The sequence below is a fragment of the Nerophis ophidion genome, linkage group LG08, assembly GCF_033978795.1.
Source record: "Nerophis ophidion isolate RoL-2023_Sa linkage group LG08, RoL_Noph_v1.0, whole genome shotgun sequence".
Taxonomy (NCBI): domain Eukaryota; kingdom Metazoa; phylum Chordata; class Actinopteri; order Syngnathiformes; family Syngnathidae; genus Nerophis; species Nerophis ophidion.
This window is the reverse complement of record NC_084618.1, coordinates 47,388,112-47,408,214: the sequence shown is the minus strand read 5'-3', so window position 1 is coordinate 47,408,214 and position 20,103 is coordinate 47,388,112. Positions and strand designations below refer to the sequence as shown.

The following is a 20,103-nucleotide window of genomic DNA, read 5'->3' as shown; positions in this document are numbered from 1 at the left end:
TGGATGAATGGAACTATGGCATAATAACATTTAAATGTAGGCCTAAACACTTTTGGGAAATATTGTTTTAATAGAAAGTACAATGTAGAGGTTGCCCTCTGGTGGGTTCTTCAGACCACCACACACTGCCAGGAGAGCCAGGAATTCTGGGTATACGTTGTTTTATTTTCATGGAAAAGTGCCAAGTCTTTTTCTTTCCAGAAAACTGTCTTTCTCTCCTGCGTCCGCTCAGCAGCAACTCCAACTACTCTCATTACGGCTGCTGCTAATAAAGGCGACAGGTGATTAGATAACAAGGGCCCACCTGGGCCATCTATGCACCTGTCGCTGTCTTCGAGGCCGGTCCTAGCAACACCCTGTTCTGCGCCAGGCCCGCAGGCCACACCACCCTCCACATACAAGTAAGTTAATTTACTCTGTTGTTGGTCGGTGTGGACATAAAGGACATGTGAACAAACTATATAACAAGTTGTTGTTTTTTGTTTTTTTCTGGGGCTGCTGCTAACTTTCCAGGCCAATCAGCAAATGTAACTTTTTGGTCCAAAAAGAGGATTTGTGTCGATTGGAGGAAAATCGATTAACGTTGGAAATGCATTTAAATAAGACACCACTACGTCAATGTATAAAAGTCAAACAAATTTATTTCATTGAATTATATCTTAAAATAATCATATTTCAAAAGTATTTACAAACATCACATGGCTGCTCGGCCATGACATACCTTTTATTATTTCTCACGATACGATCACAAACACACACACGTTTCTGCTTTACATTTCCAGCAGGGTTCGAATATTGTTTTGTAGATTACGTCAGAAGCAATAAAAGAAAAAAAGTAGCGTGGTTTGAGATACTTTTTCACACCAAGTTTGAAATGTCCCGAAAGAATGTATTTTCACTGTGGTGACTTTCACAAACCGCCACCAGATGGCAACATTTGCTTTCGTTAAAGCACTACGCCAGGTACATTTTTAAAGAATACACTCTTCTCAATTTAGCCCATAAGAACCAAAAACTTTTAATAGCTTAAAACGAGCCACGTACATCTCTGTGCATGACTATAATCAGCATAAATCGAGCTATTCATTGTATTCGGGTCCAAAATGACGAAAAAGGAACATTTTGGAGTGATTGTCATGTGACAGTCACGTGACTATAGGGGGCTAGGATTTGACCAACATGGCAATGTTATATATATATTTATATATATATATTTTTTGTTGTTTTTTTGCCATTTAGTTATTTTAAGCCCTTTCAAAAATCCTAATGATATTTCAATGTAACTATCATTCTTGAATTAATACATACAAAAGAAAAAAAGAAAGCCTGACATGACACATTTGTCACACTGGCAAAAAGACACTCAATAATTATGTTTACAATAATAAACGTTTAACAGGTGTGGCACTGTGCACAAACAACTGTCGTTGCTGGTTTTTATGGGCTAAATGTTTATATCGCTGTCCAGAAGCTCATCAGTAGAGAATTGATTCCATTTTTGTTGTGAACAAAAAACAATAAGAGGCTCACAGCGATGCGTTCAAGTGTTGTTGATATGTTTCAAGACGACAAGACAAGAGACACGTTTGTTGATGATGCTCTCAACAATGTCAAGAAGTCATGGGAAAAGAATAACATGAACAATAATAACCTTCTTCTGTTATTTCACTTCAACTTTGGAAGTTCAAAATGTACAAATGGCACAAACATGTTTATTGACCGAATAATGATCATGTTTCAAGGTGCAAGACATTTTTTTTCCAGTTTGTCTTTGAACTAACTTTCATTTCATGTTACTGTAGTTCTTAGTGTAAACTATATTTGAGGTTTAGCTGTTGTTCTGAGCAGGCATATATATATATATATATATATATATATATATATATATATATATATATAAAAATTGTGGTAAAAAGTTTACACACACTTGTAAAGAACATACTGTCATGGCTGTCTTGAGTTTCCAATAATTTCTACAAGTCTTATTTTTTGTGATAGAGTGATTGGAGCACATACTTGTTGGTCACAAAAACAACATTCATGAGGTTTGGTTCTTTTATGAATTTATTATGGGTCTACTGAAAATGTGACCAAATCTGCCGGGTCAAAAGTTTACAAACAGCAACATACATTGTCAATTTTGGTGATGTAGAAAACTATACTATATAATCAAATTAGCTTCATGGCATGAACTCTTAACGTCATGTGAGTGATTATGATTGACACCTGTTGACTTCTCTGAGCTCGTGATGCAGTCAATAGTCTCGGTTACAAATGGACAACGGGAAAGTCAAAGGAACTCAGACATTAACATTGATGTATGTATACTTTTGAACCAGCAAATTTGGTCACATTTTAAGTAGACCCATAAAAAATTCATAAAAGAACCAAACCTCATGAAAGTTTTTTTGTGACCAACAAGTATGTACTCCAATCACTTTATCACAAAAAAACAAGAGTTGTAGAAATGATTGGAAACTCAAGACAGCCATGACATTATGTTCTTTACAAGTGTAAGTGTGTATATATTATAGACATATATATTCATATACACACATATATATATATATGTATATATATATATATATATGTATTCATACACACATATATATTTATTTATATATATAAATAAATAATACATATTTATATATAACCTGGGCCAAGTTTTGAACATTATGTTGTTGGACTGGTTGCTTGATTTTGACACTGTCTTACCTCTGTTTTCTAAAATTACCGTATTTTCCAGGATATAAAGCGCACCCGAATGTAGGCCGTACCCAAAAAGTTTTAGAAGAAAAGTTTTTATTTTTCACATATTACTACCATGAATTGATTAACGCGGACCCCGAGGTCCACGTTAATCAATTCAATCAAATCAGCCGCAGATAGTTACTAGTACGGAAGATTTTGTAAATATTTATTTACATACCATAATTGTGTCCATCAGGGCCTCTCCCATTTCCGTAAAATAAAACAGAAGTCATGGACCCACTAGCTGCAGAAGCTCACTCTCCAATCGGCTAACGAGACTCAATAAGTCCATGGTGATGTTTTGGTAAATCTACTGACGTATTTGTGAAACTGAAACAATACTAAAGAATGTCATTGTAAGTTAATAATACTAACACAGACACGTGTAAATGTGATGGCATATTCGCTAACGCTAACAGTGTTAGCTTGATTGGATTATGATCGATTGATTGAGACTTTTATTAGTAGATTGCACAGTACAGTACATATTCCCTACAATTGACCACTAAATGGTAACACCCGAATAACTTTTTCAACTTGTTTAAGTCTGGGTCCATGTTAATCAAGTCATGGTAGAGAACGTACAAATATGCATGTAAACACTCCTACAGACACGGGACGGTTTGGTAAGTAACGGTGTTTCAGTTATATCGTACAACTTACAAATTTTGCTTGGAGAGATCAATGAATAATCCTTTCGAGCAGAAACACTTTGGATACAAACATAGTGGGTACGGAAAGTATTCAGACCCCTTCAAATTCTTCACTTGTTACATTGCAGTCATTTCTTAAGATCAAAAATGTTTTTTTCTCATTAATGTACACTCAGGACCCCATCTTGACAGAAAAACAGAGAAATGTAGAAAACTTTGAAAATTCATCAAAAATTAAAAGCTCAAATTACATGTACATAAAAATTCACAGCCTTTGCTCAGTACTTTGTTGATGCACCTTTGGCAGCAATGGCGGCCTAAAGTCTTTTTGAATAGGATGCCACACCTACCTTTGGGCAGTTTCTCCCATTCCTCCTTGCAGCACCTCTCAGGCTCCATCAGGTTGGAGGAGAAGCGTTGGTTTTCACCCAGGATGTCTCTGTGCAAGCGTGTGGCATCGTATTCAAAAAGACTTGAGGCTGTAGTTGCTGCCTGAGGTGCATCAACAAAGTATAGAGCAAAGACTGTGAATACTTATATACATGTGATTTTTTCAGTTTTTATTTTAAATCAATTTACAAATTTTTTTTTTTTTCTGTCAAAATGTGGTGCTGAATGTACATTAACGAGAAATAAACCAACCTTTTTTGATTTTCACAAATGTCTGCAATGAAACATTTTAAGGGGCCTGAATAATTTCTGCCCTCACTGATTTCATTGTCGCCAGCAGCACGTGCAGGAAGCAAACTCTTCCAACAGGTGGCGCCATTACACAAACAACAACACCTTTTTAGTGTCTATCAGTGTAATATGGAAACTATTTGTTGACTACAAAACAATATGGCCGTTAGTGAAGAAAAATCTATCCAGTTAGCCGCACTGTTTTATAAGCCGTTGGAAAAAAGTAGCGGCTTATAGTCTGGAAAATACGGTAGTTTAGTTGAGCTTTTAGCAGGTGTTCTTACCACTGTAGCTTATTATTATAGCAACATGGACATAATATTTTATTATTATAGCAACATAGACATAATATTTAAAGTCCAGTGGTTTTAAAAGGTTGAATCTCTCTGCAATTCCATTATGTTGTTTGTCTGGCCAGGTTAGACAAGTAGCACCGACCTAAACTCTGATCTTCCATAAATAACAACCATTCAAACCACATAATTCTTGCATGTTGGGTGTGAAATCAATATATGACCTTATTTGGCCAGAAAGCTGAAGGGAAATATAGTCAAAGGCAAATTGTGTCTTTTAACCAACAATCTTGTATGAAGGAGTTCTTCCAAAGTAATTTTGCTAAATTCGGGATTTATCAGGTTCAATTCCATATTTTATTGGTTGTAGATCTCCTCAAACGGATGCATGGGGTGTGCTCCTGTTGTCTTCCTTTAGGTAACCAAGGTAGAGCAAAAAAAAGATTGAAAGGTAGCGGTAAATATCCTGAGGTATGTTGGGGGAACATGGCTCCCGGCCAAGCTGGTGTAAGGGTCAGTGTGTGTGCATTAATGGCCACCATAAAATAGACATGGAGTTATGATCAGTGGTATACCTGAAGGCTGATGCAGATCTCACTGAACATCACACTGGTGTTTGTGGTTCTTCTCTAGGAAGCTTCTGCTGCATATTAGTGGTAGAACATGTCATGATTCCATTCAACTTGCACACTTTTCTTTGTCGCCTTTTGAATGTGGAGCAGACGTAAAGGACAACAAGGATTTGTTCAACAACGTTTCTATCACAGTTTATCTTTGTCCAGCAGCTCCTCCAATTCATTCCGGATGTCCGTGGGCAGCTCCAGAGGAGGCAGGTCGTCCAAACACAGGTCCTCCTGGACAGGCATCTCCAGCGGGGGCAGCTGAGGGATCGCAATCTCCTTTCTATTTCCTGTACTTTTTCTCTCCTGGCTGCCCCCCGTCGCCATGGCCCCGGCTTGAGGGAGCACCCAGAGCTCGGAGCGCTCCACAAAGTGTGCACCCTCCGCCCTCATGCGGGTGTTTTCGGATTGTAGCCTCTTGTTCTCAGAGGTCAGCCGCTGGTTCTCGTCCATCAAATGGTTGACCAGGCGCCTCAGGTCTTCGATGGTGGTCTGTTGTTCTTCCAGGCGAGTTTTATCATCTTTTGTGGTCTTGGAGCCAGGACAGGGCGTCAAAGATTGGAGGTTTCCTGTTTGTCGAGTCTGAAGCTGGTAGAGTAGAGTGTCGTATTCTCTGTCGCTACCTCCTCTACACGCTACAGCTGAGTTGTGGGGCTGATTTTCATCCGCTGACTGGGATTGTGTGAGGAGAGCCGGGCTGTTGGATGTCGGCACAGTAGCAGGTCGAGCTTTTGTTGCCTCCCGTCGGGTTTCCCTCTTCCAGCGCTCTTGGATAAAATGCTTCTGTTTAATATGACTGTCCCTCTGCAACTCCATGGACACACGAGCCTGTAGCCGCACAACATCAACAGCAGCGTCAACACTGACACAACTTGTACAAAAAGTGACATTTTGTTTTGTTCTTTGTAATGCCTTGATTAACCCTTTAAAGGGGAACATTATCACCAGACCTATGTAAGCGTCAATATATACCTTGACGGTCCAGAAAAAAAAACATATATTTTTTTAACCGATTTCCGAACTCTAAATGGGTGAATTTTGGCGAATTGAACGCCTTTCTGTTTATCGCTCTTTTTGCGATGACGTCAGAACGTGATGTCTCCGAGGTAATACAGCCGCCATTATCATTTTCAACACATTACAAACACCAGGTCTCAGCTCTGTTATTTTCCGTTTTTTCGACTATTTTTTGGAACTTTGGAGACCTCATGCCTCGTCGGTGTGTTGTCGGAGGGTGTAACAACACTAACAGGGAGGGATTCAAGTTGCACCACTGACAAGAAATCTGCCGCCAGACCCCCATTGAATGTGCCAGAGTGTCTGCACATTTTACCGGCGATGCTAAGACAGACATGGCATGGATAACCTGCAGATGCATTTGCAACGATAAATTCAACGAAATCACAAAGGTGAGTTTTGTTGATGTTGACTTATGTGCTAATCAGACATATTTGGTTGCGGCGTGACTGCCAGCTAATGATGCTAACATGCTACGCTAATCGAGGCTAACATGCTATTTACCGGCGGTGCTAAAGCAGACATGGCACAGAGATGTATGGATAACCTGCAGATGCATTTGCAACTCCATTACGTTTACTTCCACCCACATTTAATGCGAAAAAAACACTTACCAATCAAAAAGGATTTAAGTTGCTCCAGTGTCACGAGATGCGAAAGTCCTGATAGTTTGGTCCGCACATTTTACCGGCGATGCTAACGCAGCTATTCGGCCATTGTATGGCTATGAATAGCGTCAATAGCTATTCGCTCAATAGCTTCAGTTACTTCTTCAATATTTTCATACTCCAACCATCCGTTTCAATACATGTGTAATCTGTTGAATCGCTTAAGTCGCTGAAATCCGAGTCTGAATCCGAGCTAATGTCGCTATATCTTGCTGTGGTATTCGCCGTTGTTTGTTTACATTGGCAGCATTGTATGACGTCACAGGGAAATGGATGGTCGCATCGCAAATAGCGAAAATCAAGCACTTTAAAGCTTTTTTTAGGGATATCCGGGGACCGGTAAAATTTTGAAAAAAAATTCTAAAAATACAACAAGCCACTGGGAACTGATTTTTATTGTTTTTAACCTTTTTGAAATTGTGATAATGTTCCCCTTTAATGAGTTTATGCCGATACGGCAGTAGATCCCTGGCTTTCTTTGGATATGGGTGGAATATGGACAAAGCAAAAGAGCCTTTTAGGTTTTGATTAACCTTATGTATTAAAAAAAATAAAAATACACAGTGCCTCATTTTGTTTTTTAGTTAGTTACAGTTTATTTCGAACAAGCATACAATACAATTACAATGTAATGCAGCCTATATTTCCAGGTGTTTCATTACAGCACGTCCAAAAAGGAGTAGGAAGAAGCAGAGCTTATTTAATCCTGCCCCTTTTCATATGATAGCAGTTTTATTCCATTTCTTTGTTCTCGGTTTGTAACACAACACTGAATAAATAAGTAAATGAATTATTATACAATAAGCGAGTACTCAAATAAATGCATAAATTAATATTAGACATATACACAATAAATAAAGTTCTCATAAATAAATAGTTAAGTAATTTATGGTTCATCTAGGACAAGGGTAGAGAACCTATGGCTCTCGAGCCAGATGTGGCTCTTTTGATGACTGCATCTGGTTCTCATATAAATCTTAGCTGACATTGCTTAACACGATAAGTAATGAATAATTCCGCTGGTAATCACAGTTTTGATTGATTGATTGAAATTTGTATTAGTAGATTGCACAGTGCAGTACATATTCCCTACAATTGACCACTAAATGGTAACACCCGAATAAGTTTTTCAACTTGTTTAAGTCGAGGTCTACGTAAATCAATTCATGGTAAGTGTTAAAAACAACGTTGAAAATATAAAACATTCTAATATGTTTTTTTCCGTCCATCCGTTTTCTACCCCACCAGTTCAAAAAGTAGCATTAAGAAGTATTTTATTTATTATTGGTAAGGTTCAGAATAACAATGTTATAAAAAGAATAAGAAACTTATTATACTCTAAAAATGTTGTTCTTACTTTAAAATGCACGCATTTAGTTGTATTCAGTGTTAAAAAATATTATATGGCTCTCACGGAAATACATTTTAAAATATTTGGCTTTCATGGCTCTCTCAGCACAAAAGGTTCCTGACCCCTGATCTAGGAGATGAATGAGAGTATCTTTTTTTATTTTTTAAAAGGTTCAATATGTTTATCATGAATCTTCTTCTTTGTACTCTTTGAACACTTATAGTTTAAACAGTTTCTTAAACTTAATAGTGCTTTGTTTGATTTTTTTGCTTAATCCATTCCATAATTTAATTTCACATACTGATAGGCCAAAGGTTTTAAGTGGTGTACGTGCATATAAATATTTTAAATTAGATTTGTATTCGTTATATTTCTCTTGTTTTGTTGAGAAGAATTGTTGTACAGTCTTCGATAGCAGGGTACAAGTTTAACTGTTTGAGAATGCACCAAGTCGTTAAATATCAATATTTTTGATTAAATAAATAAAATGTATGTTCTCTATGTCCAACAGTATAGCCAATTCTGTGACTCCATCCGCGGTTACGATAACGCGGATATCATACGGCCTAACTTTTTTTGTTGAGTTTCAAGATTATTGATTAGACATACAAGCGCTGTGTCAAATAAAAAGTACAAAAGCCAAAATCCATGAAGTTGGCGCTTTGTGTAAATCGTAAATAAAAAAAGAATACAATTATTTGCAAATCTTTTTCAACTTATCTTCAATTGAATAGATTGCAAAGACAAGATATTTAATATTCAAACTGAGAAACTTAATTAGTTTTTTACAAATAACCATTAACTTAGAATTTAATGGCAGCAATACGTGGCAAAAAAGTTGGCACAGGGGCATTTTTACAATTGTGTTACTTTATATGGCCTTTCCTTTTAACAATGCTCAGTAAACCTTTGGGAACTGAGGAGACCAATTTTTGCAGCTTTTCAAGTGGAATTCTTTCCCATTTCTGCTTTATGTACATCTATACAGGCAGGCCAATCTGGTACAGCACTCTTTTACTACGAAGCCACACCATTGTAACAAGTGCAGAATGTAAACAAAATATCTTGTCTTTGCAGTCTATTCAATTGAATCTAGGTTGAAAATGATTTTAAAATGATTGTATTCTGTTTTGATTTACGATTTACACAACGTGCCAACTTCACTGGTTTTGGGTTTTGTAGTTACCATGGTGACATCTCAAACTTTTAGTAGAGGGCTCTTTTTTCACTCATTCACTCATCGGTTTCACTGTTACAAACAGGTTGCAAAGCCGGCCATTAATTTTTTTTAGATTATCATATTTATATGATTGTGAAAAGCCAAAATAGAAATTGGGAATACATTTCATTAATTGTTAATGTAATTGTCCTAATATTAATTGCTGTGAAGCACATTGGGCATATGTGCCCCCCAAATTGTACATCCCGTCTTTACAGCATCATTAAGAGTCACTCGTTAAAGTAAGTGACCTACTGTTTTTTCTGGTTAAGCTCCATCGTAACATCTTTCAAACGAACCCGATTCTCTCTGTGTGCAAAGAATACTCATGTTAAATACCTGTGCGAAAAATGTGAAATACAAAATCACACATTTTCCACGGTGCATGCACTGCTGCACTAATGTGCAAAAAAAGTGGAATACAGTAATTTTTTACACTCCAGCAAGAAGCACCACCAACTCATTGCCTTGGAAATTATTTTTTGCTGTCTTGCTCATTATCTTTGTGTTTTCTGACTGTGCGGGATCTCAGGCGCATGTCTTATTAAAATATAATTTGCATATTTAAATGGGCAGGGAGTAACTAGCCACTCCCACATGTGCGCTCAATTTTTTATTGAACGGGACGTACAAAAGAAATGTGCTTGGATTAATGCGTGCACTTCTGATTTTTTTGTGTGTACAATGTTTTCTGGATTTGAGCGTACACCATTTTTTGTGTAGGAAATCCACACAGGTCTCTTTTTGGTTCAGAGACCAGTTTTTGGAAGTGAGGACAAATCTTCTACACTGCTGACAAGAACTCACTTAAAACCCCAATGAAAAATGAAAGGTGCTTACCTGCTTACAGTCTGTTGTCTTCATTGCTTCTGTCAGGAGTTCTGCAAAAGACAGAGTAGGGTCAATAACTTTAAATAATCTACAATGGGATTATTGGTACAATTGGCAGGTTATATCCGTGATATTGTAAACTTATGTAACATGAAATCATTACATTCAAAAACTGCAGAATTCTAACATACAATTTATTACATGGTACGATTAGTGATGTAGGTTGGAACAAAGTTGCATTGATATACATCAGGTTTACAATTTAAATAAGTTTATTTAAACTACGGATGGATGATATGGCCTACAATTTTTGTCGCGATATATATTAAATTCTCTTACGGGACCGATATACATCACGATTTATTATTTGGTATATAGACAATAATAGAAGCATTTCAACGAGTGTTGCAAATGCTCCAAATTTAGCTGCTGACATATGCAGTAACAAATTGCTTTATTTCTAGTTGTAATATTTTGTCAAAACTATTATTAATCTACTAGCTAATAGACTGTTAAAATTTGGTTACTTTCTGTTGTAACATGGTTCTATCTACACTTCTGTCAAAATGTACTCAGAACAAATTATTCTGTTGTTTGAATACTTTACATTAGATTTGGGCAATAGTACATACTTGCTATCGATCCAATACCAAGGAGTTACAAAGGCAGTATGGGTGATACCAATACTGATACTGATACTTAATGATCATTGAATGATTACATTTTTGATCACAGTTAGACTCAGACAAAAACACAAGATACTAAAACACAACAATACCTATTAAATATTAATTTTTTATTACTATTGGATCTGATCTAGATTATATGATCGTTGCCTTTAAAGTCCTCCTGTGTCCAGGGACTTATTTCCCGAGTTTATAAACAATAACAAAAATGACAAAAACATTTTTTGATGGTAAAAATATCGATTTATTGGCCATATAATAATATTATACTAACAATAGTTCTCTCAATCAGCCCAACTTTGTCAACATTTAAGAGTGCTAGCTTGCAGTTGGCGGTTAGCTTATTCACTAGCTATTCCTTGTCCTCCAGTAATAATGATTCTTGCAAGAAACATTATTTGCTGCCATGAAGGCGAGGACTACTGACTTAGAAGTGGTTTAGCACTGTGGAGGGTCGTTAGCCACTAACAAGAATTATACAGTGTGTTGAAGAAGCGTTTGTTAACTTGTCACTGTCAAATTTGCAAACAGACTTACAATGTGTCATTACCAAGCATTATCATAATTTGGGATAGTATTAAAAGCTCTGTCGTCAGCACATATTTATATAATTTATATCATATATGGACTATATTGCGTAACCTTAATTTAATCCCCCACCTTCTTTGGACTTAGGTTGGTGAAACCTGGATAATAATGTACTGCATTATAATATCGTGTAAATTATAAGAATGTGAGTGTTAATGTTGTCTGTCTATCTGTGTTGGCCCTGCGATAAGGTAGCGACTTGTCCAGGTTGTACACCGCCTTCCGCCCCATTGTAGCTGAGATAGGCGCCAGCGCCCCCCGCGACACCAAAGGGAATAAGCGGTAGAAAATGGATGGATGGTGTCAAAGGTATAGAAGTTTAAATCTACTGCAACAACTTGATTTGTACATATTTTTTTTAAGTTTCCCAATTTGTTTTTGAAACATGTGCCTTCAATATAACTAGTTTGGTTTGACAGACCGAAAAACACAATGAAGCCTTAGAATTGCCATTTCAAATTTGACAGTTACACTTCAAAAGTTGAGTAGATGATTGAAATCCTTGGTCAAAGTATTCACTTACTCCATGCAAACAAAACTCCCTGGCTACTGACACTGTATCCTGTTTTTCAAGACAGTTTTATAATGATTGTTTGTAAAAAAAAAAAAAAAAAATTAAAAAAGGGTCCAGCATGCACCTGTTTTAATTTGCTTCATTACGCAGCACTTCCTTGTCTTTATGACAAAAGCCCACCCATCAAGCAACATAAACATGTTCTCACAATTTCATGTGTCAGTAATCATTATATAATCAATAACCATTGCCACAGCAGTCCAGGTAAACCATTGTCTTTTGGGTCAAGTGAGGTGTCAGTCAAAGGTTTACAGTTCAGAGTCTATTAGGTAACGTGACGTTGCTAATGCATCCAGACTACATGAATTAACTATCAACACGATGTGGAAATTATGCTCATATGACAGTAATGCTAGAAATGTGCAGCAGCGGTTATTGTTGTTAATGCATGTAACTTAAATGTGCATTTGGGATACTGTGAGGCTTTGAAATGGGAGTTGCATTCATGTTTATGATAAGTCCAAGCATTCTGTTCACTGAACATGCAGTTATATAATGACGTACAACCTGCCTTGGAACGCAAATATAGAACAATGTAAAATAGTACCAAATGGTGGGAACAGCAAGGGGAGAACTTAAGTATATTTTTTATTTTTGCAACTGTCATGTAGTGATCGTGTGCGCGAAACTTTGACCCCAACATAATGCCAAAGTCTTTCTATAATATTTTTTTAATTAAAATAAACCCCTAAGCATTTACATCAATTTCTTTGTAGTTATTTACAAAACTTTTTTGTAATGTGTTGACTAATTTTCTTCATTCATCGTTGCTTCCTAAAGTTGTTGGTCATTTGGTTCAGCGCTGTCCACGGACTAGTTCTAGGCCAGTAGTTAGGGACCTTGCTTTCGAGGAACAAAGCTCAGTCGTTGTTTCAGGATGACACAAAGTGCTCAAAGTGGAATCCGTCACTGATATTAACACTTTAGAAAACAAAGATCCAAAGAGAACGCAATGCCATTTCTCAATTGTGAAGTGCAAGAAAGGATGGATGGAAGCCTAAACATTGAGGTTCTACAGAAAACCTACCCACACAGACTAATCCCCCACTAGAACTAAGTGGGTGTTTTGGGAGCTAAACGTTGTCGGAACCCATAACAACATAGCACAAATGTTCCCAACCATGAGGACAATAAACAGAAAGAGCAGACAGACATAGCAGAGGCTCTGACTACCTCCATGTTAACCTGACTCTCGCCAGATCCTTGTGGTTCGCTGAGCTCCACACAGGGATCTGGGATTGAGGGAAATGCAAACTAATTCTAGATCAGGATCACCAGGCGGGATTTCATAGATGCGACTGTTTGATTCAAACAATAGCGGCATGGAGTGTGCTGACATTGATTGTGCTATTGCAACTATTTTGTCAAAACTATCGAATATTAATTATTTGAAAGATGAACACAGAACGGTTTTGAAGGCATTTATTGGTGGCAAGGATGTTTTGGCCCTTCTTCCAACCGGGTTTGGCAAGAGCTTGATTTACCAAATCGCTCCACTGGTGGTGAAGGAAATGGGACGAGTGCAGAACCCAGTCGTTATAATAGTCTCCCTGCTGATTGCTCTGGTAGAGGATCAGATCCGTGAGGCTGGATTATTTGGGGTAACAGGCATGCAGCTGGGAGGAAGAAACAAGAACGAAATCCTCCAAGGACATTATTTTCTTTGCACTAACGACATCGATCGTCTACTGACATTGCTGCGTTGTTTCAGTAAAAGTTATCTAACTTTTCGCTCGATCGTTATCCAAATATGTCGGCTGTTCTGTTTTGTATTTCCCAGCGTCGCTCTCGTCAGCGTCACAGGTCGATTTCGATGTGAGTGGTTGAAGTAGCATGTCATTCAAGATACCTGAGAAGTGGTTTATCCAATCACATAAAATTATTTTCTTACAAGGCCCCGCCTTCTGAAATACATCTCCTATTGATAAGTCCTAGATCCTTGTGTGGAGCTCAGCAAACTACAAGGATCTGGCGAGAGTCAGGTTACCTTCCAGGTAGCCCGACTGGGTCTTTGTCAATTTGCCCAAAAAACAAAAAGCCTCTAAACCCAACCATTTTCTACCGCTTGTCCCTTTCGGGGTGGCGGGGGTGCTGGAGCCGAGCCGGGTACACCCTGGACAAGTCGCCACCTCATCACAGGGCCAACATAGAAAGACAGACAACATTCACACTCACATTCACACACTATGGCCAATTTAGTGTTGCCAATTAGCCTATCCCCAGGTGCACGTCTTTGGAGGATTGAGGAAGCCGGAGTACTCGGAAGGAACCCACGCGGTCACGGGGAGAGCATGCAAACTCCACACAGAAAGATCCCGAGCGCAGGATCAAACCCAGGACCTTAGTATTATGAGGCAGACACACTAATCCCTTGGCCACCCAACTAAGATAAAAAAAAACAGAAGGTTGATTGTTGTGAACCTGTATGTACCAGGTTTGTCAGAGAAACAAAAAAAATATTTTCTCCAAACATAGCATCCCAATGCACTTCAACTCCAACATCACTGTCAGACAAAAAATGGTACACCCCAAGGTCCGAATCCTGAAAAGAAAGCTCAGAAATTTTGTTTATGCAGTGCAGTGGAGAATTCAGTGGCCTGTCTCTACATTTGGGAGACCAAGCATCTTCTACAGCAGTGGTTCTCAACCTTTTTTCAGTGATGTACCCCCTGTGAACATTTTTTTAAATCAAGTACCCCCTAATCAGAGCAAAGCCTTTTTGGTTGAAAAAAAGAGATAAAGAAGTAAAATACAGCACTATGTCATCAGTTTCTGATTTATTAAATTGTATAACAGTGCAAAATATTGCTCATTTGTAGTGGTCTTTCTTGAACTATTTGGAAAAAAAATAAAAATAACTAAGAAACTTATTGAAAAATAAACAAGTGATTCAATTATAAATAAAGATTTCTACACATAGAAGTAATCATCAACTTAAAGTGCCCTCTTTGGGGATTGTAATAGAGATCTTTCTGGATTCATTAATTTAATTTCTAAACATTTCTTCACAAAAAAATAAATCTTTAACATCAATATTTATGGAACATGTCCACAAAAAATCTAGCTGTCAACACTGAATATTGCACTCTTGCATTTCTTTTCATAGTTAATGAACTTACATTCATATTTTGTTGAAGTATTATTCAATAAATATATTTATGTAGGATTTTTGAATTGTTGATATTTTTCGAATATTTAAAAAAAATCTCACGTACCCCTTTGCATACCGTCAAGTACCCCCAGGGGTACGCATACCCCCATTTGAGAACCACTGCTCTACACCACTTGTTCCCAAATGGGGGTGTTAATATCCCTGGAGCGTACTTGAAGGCAATCAAGGGAATACATGAGATCAAAACTATTTCGCGGACAATATAATTATTTGATCTTCTACTGTAAATTTACTCCGTTAAAAAAAGATCGAGCAGTCCAAAACGTTTGTAGTATGTGTACTGTAACTGACAGGCAGAATGTAAAAAGAAAAACCTATTTAAGAATAACAAGGAGTTTCAACTTGTGTGCATTGCAATGATCTGGATGGCGGAAAATCTACACAGAAATAATGTTGGATTATGCTAATTGTCAAGAAGTCTTTGTCAGTGAGAGTGGAACACATTTTCCTACGCTACTAACTAATGACAAAAAAGTCTTTGTCGCTGTCATGACTTATAAAACCTACCCGCTGCTTTCCCATGGCAAGAAATCGCCTCTTCATACTTTCCAGCTGCAAGCAAGCGATCTGCCTTCCTGCACTGCTGATGGGCCTAAAGAAACACATAGATACATGTGAATGCTAATTCAGTAAAAAATAAGCAATTGTGATGCAATGGAACTTAAGTGGCAAAGCTGCTGAACAGCGATGAGCTGATGAATGTTTACAATATGGAGGTGGACTATACATTTTCTGGCAAAAAAAACTATGTGGATAAAAAATTGCAAACGTATGTCACAAGCTTACAATTAATTCTCCGTTCATTCTGAATATGTTTTGACATCAGCATATTGTGCGAGACCTCAATGTACTTTACAAGAGCCTAATTCAGAGGGTATCATAACTCTGGGTGTTTTTTTATTTTTTGGAAACATATTCCAAAACAAAAAATGGTATTACAATAGGTGTCTTTTGCGGTTACATGTGAGTGACAAATAAAAAAGTTAGAGGCGTGAGGCATCATCTTCTCTAAAATAATGAGTTAACTAATGTGATTAATTACCCATAATTGTACAGTAATCATATGCACATGCAGATTAATCACGCTATTTATTTTGATCATTGTCAGTAATGCATACCCCCAAAAGTACGATATAACGCGGTCGGTGGGGTCTATAAAATACTGATCACATTATTATCAAGATCGCTTTATGTACAAATACATTTTTTTTTACCTTTTTCTTTTCCAAAAAGTTATGTGCTGTAGCTTGGGTGCCTAAACCTGCTTGGTGGATAGTGCCCCCACGTGACGTGAATCGTGGATTGTGCTCCCATGTCACAGAATGGGGCGGACACTATCCACCACTAGGTTTGGACATCACCCGGTCAATATTTTGTTTAGTTATTTTTTAGAATTTCTTCTTTTTAGAAACTTTCATAAACATTTACTGTGTAAGTGTTATGATCAGGATGTTGTGTCTTCATGAATGCAAAGGACGGCAGGAAGCAGCATGCAGGTAAGAATGCTTGTTTAATTCCAGTACGAGGCACAAAAACATACAGAGTATTAGGCTAGCGTGACGTTAACTAGAACTCAAATCGGACGACAAGAAATTCGAAGAGTAGCAATGAAGTAATTGTCGCAAAGAGTAAACCAACACAGGACATGAGTGGGAGGCACCGGTCATGACAGTACGCTTGTAAATATGCGATTGACTATGGTGGGAAATAAATGGACGAAAATTCAGGATCAATGGCACGATCGCATTGTATTACACCGCATTATAGCAAACTTTGAGTGTATGTCATGTGCTCACTGACAAATTTCACTCCAAAATACACCCTCCTGGACTTCAGATAATTATGATACCAAGTAGGGCTGGCCGATATATCGATTAAATCAATATATCGGGGGCCAGGTCCAGGACGGTGCCCTGGTGGGGGGAAAAAAAGGGGGCAACACCCCCCGAAGCTCCTGGTTTTTCACCAATTTAACATGCTAAAATTAACAAAGACAGCACCATTTGAAGAAAATATTTTAGTGTTTAAAGACATGAAAACATCATTAATAGAACATACATACCCCAATTATCCTAATGAATCACTGTATATGGTTCAGTCCCAACAGTATTTAGTCACTAATATTTACATCTTGTGTTCATTTCACATCCACAGGTGTCACATTGATCAGTGTTATTATCTACAGTTTATTTACAGTATTACCACATTACTTCAGTACACTTCACACATTTACTTGCTCGGAGAGCCCTAACATGAGCTTTCCTTGCAAATTTCTGAGCAGCCTTCATTTTCCTTTTGGTCTCTGCTTTTGTAGCTTCTTTTTTAGATTTCACTGCCAACTTCTGCCTCTAGTATTATATGCAAATTTATTTAAAATAAATTGTTAACTGGAATCAATAATGCCACTCTTTGAATTTCTGTAATTTCATAATATATTTTCACGTGGCTTTTTATTTTTAGAAAAACCCATATATATTTCGCAAAGCAATAATTGGTTAATATTTAAAACAAGCATGCGTATTTCGCAAGCAACTATTTTTTAGCTTACCTCATTATAAACTACCCTGTCTGCAACTGAAGTGGGTTGTTTGGGTGGATCTTTCCTCTCAATGTCTACGGCAGTTGTCGATGTAAACAAAGGATGAAGTCCGTAAGGTTTGCTCACTTTCGGTTGACATCCAAAAGTACCAGCTAGAGAAAAGTTTGTTTTCCTTGCTTCAAGTTGTTTCATATGTTTTTGGCGCTTCGCATGTACTTCCAAAGCCTTGAAACCTCGTGATCCATTGTCAATATTATCATTACACCACGTGCACAAAACTTTTCCTGGACGATCGATTTTCCGAATAAAATCGCCGAACAAAGTCGTAACTTTCTTCTTCCCAACAGTATCAGTGATTTCTCTTTCCATCCAGTCCCATCGAAACTTATTTTTGACATGTTTATCAATTTCTTTGACTCGTGAAGCGTCTTTTCTCTCGAGAACCGACATCGTTTACATTTGGAAAATAACGTCATCATTCATAACAGATGTCCTGATTGGTCACAAGGAACATATCGACCAATCAACTACGGCGTACTATTATATTACACCGTAGTTGATTGGTCGACACTGTTTTTCCCCCCGAGATTAAAAAAGACGAAAATTCCGACTTTAGACGGAAAAATCACATGCCTGCTCAGTCAACTGTGCATCAGCATTTTAAAACGTGTTATCCATGACGGTAAGTCAGTAAAAAGTCAATTGCAGTGATTCTCAAACTGTGGTACGGGCTCTATCTCGTGGTATGCTAAATCAGTGGTTCTCAACCTTTTTTCAGTGATGTACCCCCTGTGAACATTTTTTTTAATTCAAGTACCCCCTAATCAGTAGCAAAGCATTTTTGGTTGAAAAAAAGAGATAAAGAAGTAAAATACAGCATTATGTCATCAGTTTCTGATTCATTAAATTGTATAACAGTGCAACATATTGTTCATTTGTAGTGGTCTTTCTTGAACTATTTGGAAAAAAAGATATAAAAATAACCAAAACCTTGTTGAAAAATAAACAAGTGATTTAATTAATAATAAAGGTTTCTACACATAAAAGTAATCATCAACTTAAAGTGCCCTCTTTGGGGATTGTAATAGAGATCCATCTGGATTCATTAACTTAATTCTAAACATTTCTTCACAAAAAAAGAACTCTTTAACATCAATATTAATGGAACATGTCCACAAAAAATCTAGCTGTCAACACTGAATATTGCATTGTTGCATTTCTTTTCACTGTTTATGAACTTACATTCATATTTTGTTGAAGTATTATTCAATAAATATATTTATAAAGGATTTTCGAATTGTTGCTATTTTTAGAATATGTTTTAAAAATCTCACGTACCCCTTGGCATACCTTCAAGTGCCCCCAGGGGAACGTGTGGCCCCATTTGAGAACCACTGCGCTAAATAATCACATGGTTACAGTAAATAGTTTTTAATTATCCAATATTCAAATACAGTGTTAAAGTTCAAAATGACTGTAGGATTACAGTGGCCACAAACATTAAATATACTTTTTAAATAAAACGCCCGCCTTGTTATTAATGAATATTTAAGGCTATTACACTATTGTAATATCATTATGATGGCACTTGGTTAAAAAGTTTGAGAACCACAGTTCCATGTTAAACCTCGGTTATAACAAATAAAAATAAATGATGCTGTGTTTTCTTGAAAATGACGAAATTGCAGGAGAAAAGATTCGCAATGTTTTTTTAAAATGTCCTAAATAAATAAATATTTTCTTGCAATACAGAACCGCATTTCTCGCGCAGTTTTTTTAAATAATCAGTTTATGGTTTTTTTAGGTGGAACAGAAACACGATCATATTAAAACAAGCGAGGTTTTATTCAGTTTGTGAGTTTATGTACTCGTGGCGAACACATCGGTCCAATAACACAACTTGTACACTGTAGCGACAACTGTACGATAAAACCACAGAACCCACCACGTTATCTGGAGGAAAACAGCACGATATGTCAAAGCTGCCGGACAGCAAATTAGTGAACCGCGATAAGAAAAAAAAGAGTGTCGCAAATGCCCGGAGGGGTGAGGCTAATGTAGCTTACCTTGGCGATCGGCAGTAACGTTAGCATGTTATTGCAACATCATGACCGAAACTTACGAGATTGAGCGGACTGTCAACGACCTCCATGCAGCCAATTCGTCGATGATTTTCACTCCATGAAGGATGTCTCTGTCCCGCAAGGACTGTCATTCGAATTGAGACACAAAATGTGGGGCGCAAAAAGAACGAGAAGACATTTACTGTCGGTGCGGTGGCACGGTCGCTTCCACCGACTGGGCTGCGTAAAGACGTCGCAACGTCATAGTTACGGCAATCGGAAGTAGAATTTGTTTCCCTAGAAAATAAGATCATTATGCCATAATGCTTTGGCAGTCTTTGCACAAATAATACACATACGAGCTTTTATGTATTAAAAAAGTTGTCATTGTGTGTTT

The 20,103-nt window shown here is 37.3% G+C and overlaps 1 protein-coding gene across 1 annotated transcript; it reads right to left on the bottom strand.

The window, feature by feature from the left end:
* Positions 1 to 623: 623 nt before the first annotated feature.
* Positions 624 to 19,972, bottom strand: nrbf2b (nuclear receptor binding factor 2b). The gene is made up of 4 exons (XM_061908708.1): positions 19,766 to 19,972; positions 15,612 to 15,696; positions 10,094 to 10,134; positions 624 to 5,826 (listed from the first exon to the last, which is right to left on the bottom strand). Exons 1-4 carry the CDS (start codon positions 19,856 to 19,858, stop codon positions 5,140 to 5,142), a joined length of 906 nt encoding a protein of 301 aa, XP_061764692.1. The 5' UTR covers positions 19,859 to 19,972; the 3' UTR covers positions 624 to 5,139.
* Between the last annotated feature and the right edge of the window lie 131 nt (positions 19,973 to 20,103).

Coding starts and splice junctions, on each gene's coding strand:
- nrbf2b (XM_061908708.1), bottom strand. CDS start 19,858: ATGACAGTCCTTGCGGGACAGAGACATCCTTCATGGAGTGAAAATCAT. Junction 15,697..19,765: donor TTGACAGTCCGCTCAATCTC/GTAAGTTTCGGT, acceptor GTGTTTCTTTAG/GCCCATCAGCAGTGCAGGAA. Junction 5,827..10,093: donor AGACAACAGACTGTAAGCAG/GTAAGCACCTTT, acceptor GTGCGGCTACAG/GCTCGTGTGTCCATGGAGTT.